Source organism: Culex quinquefasciatus, chromosome 2, assembly GCF_015732765.1.
Source record: "Culex quinquefasciatus strain JHB chromosome 2, VPISU_Cqui_1.0_pri_paternal, whole genome shotgun sequence".
Classification (NCBI taxonomy): Eukaryota; Metazoa; Arthropoda; class Insecta; order Diptera; family Culicidae; genus Culex; species Culex quinquefasciatus.
In genome coordinates this window covers 157,813,355-157,826,129 of record NC_051862.1, presented here as the reverse complement: position 1 = coordinate 157,826,129, position 12,775 = coordinate 157,813,355, and the positions used below count along the sequence as shown (strand labels likewise).

General features: G+C 37.1%; 2 protein-coding genes across 2 annotated transcripts in view; both read left to right on the top strand.

The window, feature by feature from the left end:
• Positions 1-12,775, top strand: part of LOC6032427 (ATP-binding cassette sub-family G member 1) — a 78,073-nt gene that overhangs the window by 32,869 nt on the left and 32,429 nt on the right. The gene's annotated exons all lie outside the window — the stretch shown is intronic.
• Positions 5,480-7,410, top strand: LOC6032422 (nucleolin 2). Its single transcript, XM_001842971.2, has 3 exons — positions 5,480-5,612; positions 5,680-5,794; positions 5,858-7,410. The coding sequence occupies exons 1-3, from the start codon at positions 5,562-5,564 to the stop codon at positions 7,291-7,293; spliced, it is 1,602 nt and encodes a 533-aa protein (XP_001843023.2). The 5' UTR covers positions 5,480-5,561; the 3' UTR covers positions 7,294-7,410.

Genomic DNA, 12,775 nt, shown 5'->3' with positions numbered 1-12,775 from the left:
TGTGTTACGACGTGCATTGTTGGTGGTGAGAAGACGTTGTTGAATGGCCTACCGGAAGTTGGTAGCGCCGCCGCCGGCCGGTTGACGGATTTCAACACACAGACATTAGATGGGGTGGGCCATAAATTACGTAACAAGAAGACAATTTTTTTTCTAATTTGAAAAAAAAACTTTAATTGACGGACATAGAATATTCTAGAGTTTTTTTAATAGGTCCTATAAACATATGAAAGACAATAGTTTATTAGACCTTTTTTTAAAAAAAAACTCTAGATATCATCTATAAGCATGGTTATACCAAGTTTAAACGTCTGAATTAGGCTTTTTTTTAACACAGTACAAAATTACTGTAATGTGTAATTTTACATCACAAAATGTGAATATAGCCTTAATTTATGAGTAATTTTTTTTTTCGTTATTTATGACCATCCCTTAAAAACACCTTTATTAGGCATTTTCTTGCGAAAACATTTTCATACCGGTAGTAACTAACGACGCCGACGGTAATGAGGTGGATGTTAGCTGGCAGTAAACGTTCGCTCGTCATTCCAGGCATGTTTTCTAGTGTTTTGTGTTTGGGGCGTGCTGTTATAGTGTCTCAGATGTACCGCTGTGAAGGCCAATATCTGTCAACGGAGTTACTTAACAAATTTAAACTATGACATAGGGAAGGTTTCAGTTTCTTCCGGCTTACTTCTTTCAGTTGGAGTCCTATTCGATCTTCGGTTGATTTAGCTAATATGAATCCAACTCCGGCTTCTGAATATTTTGCGACTATTCTAGTGATGATAGCTTTTCTCTAACTCCAACAAAAACGCACATACAAAGCTGATGAAAATAAGACGATTAATCATATGAGCGTTAAAATGCGTTAAACGTGATAGCAGACACACCACTAATTACAAGTGGAACACCCCGGTTGTACTAATAGTTACAATCAGCCGCGGAATATCAAGCAACAATCGGTGGGAGCCTCATTACCGGCAATCAATCTCCGGCGGCAGGGTGCATGGCAAGTCATTACACATCAATCCGAGCCCTTCTCCGCGGTTTTATACCTCATCCAGACTAGAGCCTAGTCGGGTCGACAGTGTAAATCACCGATCCGGACACGTGACACACGCGACCGTATCAGGAATGACGAATTCCTTTCAACTAAGGCTCCCAGGTGAGGGAATCGACATTGTCACTCGTCCAGTGGAATGAATGCAAGTGACAGGGAACGCATTAATTGGTTAGCAATTGGAGGGCGAGCTCACGTGTTTGGTCACCTGGCGTGGTCGGGGGTCAGTAGGTTAGATGTCCCGACGTGGCGCGGGGCGTTTGCTGACGTCCGGACGGATTGTTATCCGTGGGAAGCTGCGGCAACAAACAGCAAGTTTCACTTTTACTTTGTGACTAACGCTTGGTTACAAGTTTTGTAACCAAGTAACGATAGTCGCACATGTTGATCAAATGTGCGCGATTTGAGCGGGAGAGCTGATTGTTGCTAGTTGTTTAAACATGCCTGAACTGAACAATTATTTTTGAATCAAATCAAATCAAATCAAAATCAAATTATTCGCTCTACAGCATTGCCTTGGCGTTCTCGATTGCGAGATTCCTACTCGAAACTATGTGTTCGAAGGCTTGATTGTTGAGGCAATTGCAAACCTCTTTTTACACCTAAGCTTCCATCCACCCCGGGATTCCAACTGACGACCTTTGGATTGTTAGTCCAACTGCCTACCAGCGACACCACCGAGGCAGGACCCAGGGAGACGACTCCTACACCTGGACTGAGCTAACGACCTAACCTTTAGGTTAGTTCGGGGCCAACATTTACTTCCCGTCCGACGGAAGGCGTGATCAGACAAATCTCGTCTCGAAAAATGCCACCGGGACCGTCTGGGATCGAACCCCTACACCAGGGGTCCCGGCATTATTATTAATTAGACTGAATTTAAGGAATTTCTCATATTTATTTCCAGATGTAATAGTTTCTCTCATTCAATGTTCGATATCGTACAAAATTATACACTGAACTTCAAACTAACACTTAAACGCTCCGGTAGTCATTTGACCCCTATTTTTTTGAAAATCTTATAACATTTGGGAGAGTTGACCAAATCGGATGCTTCTGGTTGGAAAAGATCCAACCCAGTAAATGTTTTGAACTGTCAGATGGGGGACAAATATGGTCCATTTTATCTTGAATACCTTTTTTTCAAATGTCTGATTTTTTGGACTTGATTGAAAAGTTTGATATATCAATGTATCCACTGGGAAAAAAATGCTTTCCATCGCTTAGTTTATCACTTGTATTTGAACCTTGGAATCGGAGTCGACTATTTTATTCATAGAATCACAATTTTAGACCGTCACAGGTTGTAAACTTTTATTTGGGATGAAATTTGTGTTTATTTTACAGTTGAGACATTGACATTGAAAAGCTAGTAATTTATAAATCCTGATTTTTTTATGAATAGGGTAGAGTAGTCATCAAAGAGGGGAACAATGATAAAATGGTTCTCACAAGTCATAGTTTCAACCAATCAGGCTCAAATTTGGGGGAAAAGTGTATCTACTGGATACACGTCTGCCATAATAGTGGCTATGGTTATGGACGATCTCTTGGAAAGTTATTCAGGAATGTTTGATTCCGGGGTGTAAAAGTAAATTATGGACAAAAAATACTTTTTTGCAATTCCGTCGTGAAACTACTTACTTTTCCTGTCATTCTTGAACGACGAAATAGCCTACTATTCTGTATCAAAAATAAAAGAATCGAATAGCAACACTTTTCAAAATAAATGCTGAAAAGTTCTACTTTTCAGCACTGAAATTGGTGCTGAAAAGTTGAACTTTTCAGCACTTGTTTCGAAAAGTAACACTTTTCAACATTTTTTTGATTCAAACGATTTATTGACAAAATACATGAAAATTTGACATAAAATTTCACTGAATGGGTGTTTTTCGGAATTGCAAAAAATGTTGTATGGAACTCGTTGCAAAACTTGATTTTTTCAACACTCTTCGTATTTATCCAACTCGGTGAACCTCGTTGGATAAATGTACGACTCGTGCTGAAAAAATCCTCTTTTTGCAACTTGTTGCATAAACTACTATTTCGCTCGTAGGCTGCCATTGACACCAAAACTAATATTTCTTCAGATTTCTTTCGACATCCCTTAGGAAATGAGTTGGGCTACAATGTCCTTTCATTAGGTTTGACCAAAATTAAGAATATACCCAGAATCCAGGGCTGTCTCATTGTTCCCCACTTCTTTCAGCCCATGGGTAACAATGAGACACTTTGATTTTTTTACACTAAACTTTTCAAAATCTGTGTTAATTTTTCCAAACATGAATTGGAAGTGATTTTTGACATATTTATTGAGTTTTAACTACATTTAACCAAAAATATAAAGTTATTTGGTGTAAATTGATTTTACAAAATTACAAATTACAAAATACTTTTAAGTATAACACTTGTTAATTAAAGTTTTAAGTTGGCAAAATTGATTTAATATGTTAAAGGCAAGCCACCTGCAATGGTACAACACAAAAACATGATGTTTTTCTAAAAAAGTATTGATTTTCGTAGAGTGTCTTATTGTTCCTGCCAAGTGCGTCTTCAATGAGACAGTTGAATAACTCTGGCTGTAGACGTAAGATCGATCTCATATTTTGGTCAATGTTACACAGAGAAAAAATCATTGTAATATTACATCTGGAAAGGGGAACATCTTTTATGTCAGAAAAAATGTGTAATTTTACCTCTGAAAATGTGTAATTTTAACACTTTTCTGTTGTAATGTCGCTTTTTCAGTCTAAATTGAGGTAAAATTACATCATAAAAGATGTAATATTCAACCTTCCAAAATTATACCATTCAAATTTACACAATTTTTTACTGTGTAGAACACATAAAAATATATAACATGCAACAAAAAGCTCATTAATACATGTTGGTAAAAAATACAAAAAAACGATGAAAGTTAAAAACCAAAAGTGTCTCATTGATGACTATCCTAACCTATGTGAAATTTTATAGAATTTTATTTTTTGACAATAAAATGGAATAGAAGTTAACCCTACTCAGAAAACTCAGAAAACTTAGTTTTCATAATTTTCAATTGCAAGGCAATTTCTCAAAAACCAAAGATCGGAACAATAATGTGCAAAATGGATATTTCTGATTTTCTCCAAAAAATATTTTCAGGGAAGGGGCATTACTTTTAAAATTAGGAAAAAATACATTTTTTCCAAAAATATTGCCTTAAAATGAATATTACTCAAAAATGGCGAAACATTAAAAAATTACAAAAGTATTTTCAATCAGAAATTTTTACTATTGTTTCATGATTTACTTTTTGCCGCAAAAATTAGAAAACATTTATGAATATTTAAATTTATTCATTTATTCTGGAGTACTCAAATACTCAAAAATTGTACTTAAGATTTTTTTTCACGTGAAATGGTCTAATTAACAAGGTTTCCATATTTTTGTTGTTTTTAAATATCACCGTCTCGACCCAATGTCATATATCAACAAAAATTAAAATAAATTGATTATGGGTATTGAATGACGCGTTTTTTGCATTAATTTTCCCAGTGGCTATGGCAATTTATTTTAAATTTTTCACAAAATACCGCATTTTCCACCTTTAAAACGACTCAAAGTGTTAGTAGATTTTCACTGTTTCAGAATTTTAAGTGTTAAATACTCATTTTTTTTTTATTCTTTGCATTTTACACTAAAAATTATGATGCAATGAAAATGTTTTTATTATTTGTCGTTTGAACCTATTTTTGCAAAACAGAATGTTCTTGTAAAAAGTATTTTACATGACAAATTGTTATTTGGCGTCATCCATAAAGTATGTCACGCAAAAATCGGCCAAAATTTGACTCAATATCAACCCCAGACCCAATGTCACCCCTGATGGCGGTAATACATTTTTTGTGTGTGTTTTTTCCAAGTTTTTTCTATGTTCGAAATTTCAAAAAATATTCGATAAATTGTGAAAATTTGAGTATTTGTGTTACAGTAAACTACATACGAAACATCACGTCGTTTGATTCCCATATTGCAAATGATGAATAATGCAACTTTTTGTGAAATTTGTAAAACTTGATCAATGGTCGAACATATACATTTTTTTGTACTTTATCCTTATCTACTATAAAAAATAGTATTGTTCTTTAATAGAACATGCTTTCTTAAAAGACTATTTAAAATTTATTTTAAATTTTAGCAAATCAATCTTCGCCACGTACAAAACTCATGTAAACTATTCATTCATCACAAGTGATTTCCATTGAACATGCAACTTTTGCCCAAGAGATACACCAAATAGATCCAATCGTGGTTTGTATACATGCATGATATAGTGGGGCTGGGATGGGATGACAACTTCCGGTACCGCATCCCGCTATCGAGATGAAATGTTTATGGAAGAATATAAATTTCACCGGTGACCGCTGGTGTCGTTTAGTTCGACAGTATTCACCAGTTGGGAGTGATTGGTCCGCTACCGGATTGGACAGTTGCTTTCAAGCAGCTTAAAAGTGGTGAGATGCAGAAAGTTTTAGGTTGTTTAGTGGTTGTTTGTGCCTGTTTGATTGAAGTGAGTTTTTTTTAATAAGAGTAAAATTTCGAGTTATGAATGATTTGTGTCTTATTTGATGTAACAGAACCACGTTGAGGCAGAACAAAATGCCCTACAAAGAATAGCGTTGGCGGTGGCAAAGGGCAAGGAACTTCTCGATCGTGGTATCAAAATTCAATCGGAACGTCAGGACAGCGTTGGTCAGTAGATCGTCGGGATATCGCTTCGAACGATTATTCACAAGTGAGTCTTCTTTTGATCAGATTTCTTCGGAACGAAAGTGGACACAAGCTTTGCGACCAAGCAAGGATTTGGCGATGCTGTCAAGGAGGGATCAACCGACAGCTTCGAGGACGACTTGGTGCGAAAGAAAAGAACGATCGATGTGTTGGAATATTTGCGATCGCAGGGACTGTTCACGAACTCCGCGTCGGGAACGAACGTGAACATCGTGAAGATCAACTCGGTGTCGAACGTGAACAACTATGGGCCGACACCGGCCGAGGCTACAACCGCGGCAAGCCGTAGGAGACGATCGCTGAAGTACGTGGCGGCTGACGAGACGGTTTCGATTATGACCAGCGACGATGAGATGAAACGGGACGGATCGTTCAGAGGGCGTACCGCGGGTGAGATTCACAAGGCTCACGTCAAGAAGCTGATGGTGGGTTTTGGTAAAGGGGACTTAAAGAAGGCAGGAAACAAGCGAATGGTACCAGTGTTGTATAAGTCATGGGACGAGAAGGTGTCTGGTTACTTGAGCGAAAGTCGAATGAAGCCAAATGGATCGCTGAAGACGCACACAATATCACAATCGGATGATACGAGCAATAGAGGTGTTGTCGTTGGAGCAAAGTCCGCTGACGAGTTGGATGACGAGGTGCCGATGCGGTACGAAAGATCGCTTGAAGAGGTCCGTGCAAAGCGATCTCCACAGGAGATTGACGAGGATGTCACAACCGAGAAGCCACGATGTGGAGGTAAAGGTAAGAGAGGTCCCGGAGGTGGTGGCCGCGGCGGAAGACGCGGAGGAGGTCGCGGTCGAGGATCTCCACCACCACCACCGGAGGATGGTGCCGAAGCTGATACGGATGACGTTCGGATGAAGCGGGAGATAAAGCAGAGCTCACAGAATGATATCCAAAATCGTAGTGTATCGACAAACAGCGTCAGATCTACATCGGTTTCCACCTTGCAATCTGATTCACAAGCCGCGACGGAATCTGACTCTGAGTCCGAATCCAACTCAGATTCAGAAGGATCAGATTCCGGATCCGACTCAAGTTCCAGTTCCAGTTCCGACTCCGACTCCGACTCGGACTCGAGCAGTTCTGAAACCCAAGACCCAGAACCAAACAGCGCCAGCGAGGTCTCGGACGGAACTTCAACCCCGCGGTCCATCCGAAGTAAACGATCTCCTTGTGGGGGTCGCAGACAGCAGGTGACGACTACAGTGGCACCGGCGATGATGCGCAGAGCGAAGCGGGATGCAACCACAGGTCCCGATGTCGAGGAACTGGACGAGGAGCAGCAGAAGGTTCACTCGTGGTTCAGCACGGTGGTGGAAACGATCGTCGAATCGGCGAAGCGAGTTTCGGCTGCCGTTAGGAGAGTTTTCGGGAGAGGGGAGCAGGGTGGAGATTCGGACGCGGAGAGTTACAACGAATCTGCCAATCCGAATGCGGAGACTATGGCGTAAGGGAGAGTTGGGATGTAAAGATGTGGGATTGCTGTTCTTTTGAATTGTTGAATAAAAGTCTAATACAAATTTTTGAAAGAGCAAAGAAAAAACGAAACCATTTTTTCTAACAATCCTTAGATCTTTCTGTTATTCGTTGAAAATTTGGTTCATTTTTTTATATTTCTTCACTGCGATAAACAATTAAAAGTCTACAAAATCTCGAACAAACAAGTTTTTTTGTTTTCTTGTAAAATGGAATAAACTTGATTTAAATTGTTGTAAATATATATTTTAAATCAGTCTACAATTAATTTAGGGTTAGATATCCCAGAAGTTTTGCTTTAGCTAACAAATAAAAATTGTTCTAAATAATGTTGAGATGAACAACCCTGTAGTCGTCATCAAGTCGACCTAGTCGGCCGAACCCCTTTCGACCTCACGCGCAGCTGTCAGAGCTGCAAAACAACAACAACAAGTGTGTTGCGTCATCCGTTGTAAATGCATGCGTTCAATAAAGATATCCAGTTTAGTTTGATAAACTACGCGTTTTTCTCCGAAATAAATCCGACCAACCAACCAATTTTTATACAATTAAATATCGATTTGAAGCAAAGGATCATTTGGGTTCATTCTTCATTTCCCTGGAATCCCATTTCCCAGCGTCTCATCCGTATCTCAGGTGATTTCCTCACATTAGCCAAAGTATCTGTGTTTATCCCGCATGAAATGACTTAATCGTTTGTTTTCCTGCATGTACTAACCCTTTTTTGCAACTTTTTCTCCCATTTTTTCCAGGTTCGTACCAAGATAATCTGAACGAGTCATTTCCAAGCCCTCTTCCGAGCATCAGCTGTAATTGACACGAAACGAACCGAATGATTGCCGCTGCTGCCTGCCTGCAATCAATCGTCTACTTGTTTACCTGAGACTCAACAGAGTTTGGCGGGGGTTTCCTTCCAAAGAGTAGTCTTGCCGGCTAGTAGTAGATATAGTAATGCATCATTTACACTCTACAAGTCAACGGTCGTCAGGTGCACACTACGAGGATGCAGCGGCGCAGGTCGTCGGCGCTGGAGTCTTGGTCGTCGTTGTTGCTGCACTTGAACTTGCCATTCAAAATCGTGTGCACGACAATCGCGCGCCTTTGACGAGTGTTTGCTCTAAGCTACTAGCTGTTTAAGAGAAACTGTTGAAAAGTTAGACTAAAAATTTGTCATCGACTAATGATTTAGCTGGAATTTTCTCAAAAAGTTTAATCTGGCCAAATAATTTATGTTGTATTGTTGTAAGTTTCAACCCCTCATTTTCACAGTGCCCCCACGGAGGTGTTAATCGTCAGCATGAAACACATTGTAATTATTGCAATCTCCCAGGCAGGCTTCAACTCGTCGGTTTTGGCGGCTTGTTGTTTCAAGCTTAGTTTACCCTAACAAGTGCTACTGTTTTACATAAACAGTTAGCGTTTGCTTTAACACTAATCCGTTGCGTGGAGTGGAGATGTTGTTATTTGCTGACAAATTCCATCAATTAATGGCAGGAGCGCTGGTTAAGGTCAACTGTCGATGAGGGGAAGAAGCTTGGCGTGGGACAATTAGTGGTGAATCAGCTATAAATTGTTTTATGATGAGTTATTTCCAGGAAATAATCTACGTTTTTATTGAATATGCGTGAACCCTCTGAAAGAGGTGAAAATTTATTCGATTTTTCATGACGGGATTATCAATCATGGTGGAGGAGTTTACAATAAGTGTAAGGGCACGTGTAGCAATTTCAAGTTTGATTGAATTGATATGTGGTATTAAACAAGAACTATTGAAGTCTGTCTGATTGGATAGTCAAAAAAATGGTACAGTCCAGGCTCGATTGTCCAAAGCTTCGATTATCAGAAGTTTCGATTATCCGAAGGTTTGTATGGGACTTCGGATGATCGGATTACTTTGAACATCAAATTCGAGTTCTGTAATCCCATTTTAGTAAAATTTCAAGATTTGATTGCGTTTTTGGGACCATCCATAAACCACGTTGACTGGACACTTTATCAGATCTTCGAAGTTTTGGACTCGTTGGATAGGTATTTTGATTTGATAGATCCAGACAACATTTTAATGAAAATATCTGAGATCTGGCCTAAAAAAAGTGTATAAATAACACTTAGTCGATATGTATACGCGAAGATGGGTCTAGAAGCTCGTATTTAGAAGTTCATTTTTTGAGTGATTTTATAGCCTTTCCTTAATAAGGTGAGGAAGGCAAAAAGCTTAAAATAACAAATCAATATTAAAATCAAAATCTGTTTTTTAACCATTTGCAAAAACCATAACTCCCTATCATACATCGAGCTATCAGTTTGAGTAATTTTGCAAGCAAATCCTAATTTTCTGATAAAATGAACTTTCCTGTTTTTTTTTTCCAGATGATGTTTGGAGCACTTTTAGAAATATTGGTCAAAAGTAAAAGCCAACAATACCGTAAAGTGGGGAGACATTGTTAGGATTTCAATTTATTTCTCAAATATTATTTGAACGGTAAGACTTGTCTCAAGATTTTGTTTTTCACCAATTTCTACCTACATGTTTGCAAGTTGAATTGTTAACGTTAAATTGACGCTCAGTAAAGTTACTTTTAATGGTTCATTTGAAAAAAATATGATTAAATGTTTGGTTAACTACGTTCATCAACTATTCATAAAATGTTTACAAATTTGTGGTAACGTGAAAAAAGTACCAAGTTTGATCAAAATGTATTAGATATTTTTTTTGTGTTTTTTTACACATACACTGCCGTTCTTCGCATAATTGTCCCATGTAAGTTTTGGACGATTTTGACTTTATGACATTTTTAAGTTTAAAAAAACACATAAAATATGGTACTTTGTTCAGTTGCACTTTTTTGAACATGGGACAATTATGCGTAGAACGGCAGTACAGGTTTTCCAAAAAAACATCCTTTAATCAAAATACTGCAAATCTGAATTGTTGTATTCTGTTTCAATAACAGTTAAAATTTGTAACATATACACTAACATAAACTTTTCTTATTGTAAAATTGTCTATAGAACTTAAAAAATGCAGATGTTTTTATCTGATTTGAATTTATTACTATGGAGAAAAGTATGACAATTCGAGAGTATTTCAGTAATCCTATTTATTAATGTTTTTTTTCAACTTAAAGTTAACTGATTTTTTAAACTTTTCAATATTCGTTGAAACCAACTTCTTTAGTACTTTGAACGCGTTTTTGCCCAGCTCAATTTTTTTCCATACCATTCCATTTGATTTAAATTCGTTTTATTAATTATCTTAACAAATCTTTAACCTATTAAACTCACCCGGCTATCAATGTCACCTTCTGGTTTACGGTTAGTAAAATGGGTAATTCTCCGCCAACTCACACAGCAGTTGCCCCGACCCCTCTTCGATTTGCGTGAAACTTTGTCCTAAGGGGTAACTTTTGTCCCTGATCACGAATCCGAGGTCCGTTTTTGATATCTCGTGACGGAGGGCGGTACGACCCTTCGATTTTTGAACATGCGAAAAAGAGGTGTTTTTCAATAATTTGCAGCCTGAAACGGTGATGAGATAGAAATTTGGTGTCAAAGGGACTTTTATGTAAAATTAGACGCCCGATCTGATGGCGTACTCAGAATTCGAAAAACGTATTTTTCATCGAAAAAAACTAAAAAGTTTTAAAATTCTCCCATTTTCCGTTACTCGACTGTAAAAATTTTGGAACATGTCATTTTATGGGAAATTTAATGTACTTTTCGAATCTACATTGACCCAGAAGGGTCATTTTTCATTAGAACAAAATTTTTCATTTTAAAATTTCGTGTTTTTTCTAACTTTGCAGGGTTATTTTTTAGAGTGTAACAATGTTCTACAAAGTTGTAGAGCAGACAATTACAAAAATTTTGATATAAAGACATAAGGGGTTTGCTTGTAAACATAACGAGTTATCGCGATTTTACGAAAAAAAGTTTTGAAAAAGTTGGTCGTCATCGATCATGGCCGTTCATGGTCACCCGCGACAGACACGGACGACGAAACAAAGAGAAACGCAGAAAGTAACTTTTTCAAAACTTTTTTTCGCAAAATCGCGATAACTCGTGATGTTTATAAGCAAACCCCTTATGTCTATATATCAAAATTTTTGAAATTGTCTGCTCTACAACTTTGTAAAACATTGTTACACTCTAAAAAATAACCCTGCAAAGTTAGAAAAACACGAAATTTTAAAATGAAAATTTTTGTTCTAAATGAAAAAATGACCCTTCTGGGTCAATGTAGATTCGAAAAGTACATTAAATTTCCCATAAAATGACATGTTACAAATTTTTTATCGAGTAACGAAAATGGGAGAATTTAAAACTTTTTAGTGTTTTTCGATGAAAATACGTGGAATTCTGAGTACGCCATCAAATCGAGCGTTTAATTTTACATAAAAGTCTTTGACACCAAATTTCTATCACTGCAAATGAAAAACACCTCTTTTTCGCATGTTCAAAAGGAAGGTACCGCCTCACGAATAACGGACCTCGAAGACAAAAGTTACCCCTTAGGACAAAGTTTCACGCAAATCGAAGAGGGGTCGGGGCAACTTTTCCCGATTTCGTGTGAGTTGGTAGAGAATTACCCAAATATATCTAAAAATACATGCCAAGATGGTGATCTGGCACGACAAACGCTTTAAAATCTAAAGGTTTTTTTTTCAATATATTGAATTTATATTTAAAATTGAAATTAGTTATTAGTACAAACTAATCAAGGTAGGAAAAAAGTGCTGAATAAAACATACAGAAATAAACTTTTAACTTGTAATTTGATATCATTTTCATTTTCTGAAAAGTATTCTTTAATCTGATATAAAGTGTTATGTCCTAAAAGCTAGCATGTTACAAAACAGTTCTTACAACGAACTGTTTGACTGAAAACTGTTGAAGAATGCTTAATTTTACTGTTGTCCATTAAGTTTGCCAATCAATAACAAAATCAATTTTAATTTGAAAACATCATTATTTTGATGAGATGATATTTTCAATAAAATTTATGTCCAAAGGAAATAAGAATCATTAAGGTGGAATCGAGTTATATGGGAAAATTGAAAATGATGATCCAATCAGCAACATATTTTTTGGGTTCCAAACAACCTCCCAAAATTTGGGGGCGATTGGTTAAGCCCACGATTGGCGCAAAGCGAATGAAATTTGTTTAGCAATTACTATGAGATAACATGCATTTCCAAATCTTTGAATTTATAAAATTCAAGGTTTATTCTTTTATGAAACTAACACCGTAAAAGTATAGCCCTGAATATCCTGAACAACTCTTCCGAAGACAGTATGGTGCTAAAGTGCGTCACAAAAAAGATACGGAGTTTTCAAAAGTAGAGTATTGAAATAATCAGTGAAACTGATTATTTTCTGCCAACATTGCCAAAGAAACCATGAAATACAAAACAAACATGATTGTTCTTATATTGTGATGAACCTAACGTAAAATGG

Excerpts from the sequence above, each read along its gene's own strand:
- LOC6032422 (XM_001842971.2), top strand. The coding sequence starts at position 5,562 with ATGCAGAAAGTTTTAGGTTGTTTAGTGGTTGTTTGTGCCTGTTTGATT. Across the intron at positions 5,613-5,679 it reads TTTGTGCCTGTTTGATTGAA|AACCACGTTGAGGCAGAACA; the intron begins GTGAGTTTTTTT and ends TTGATGTAACAG. Across the intron at positions 5,795-5,857 it reads GGAACGTCAGGACAGCGTTG|ATTTCTTCGGAACGAAAGTG; the intron begins GTCAGTAGATCG and ends TCTTTTGATCAG.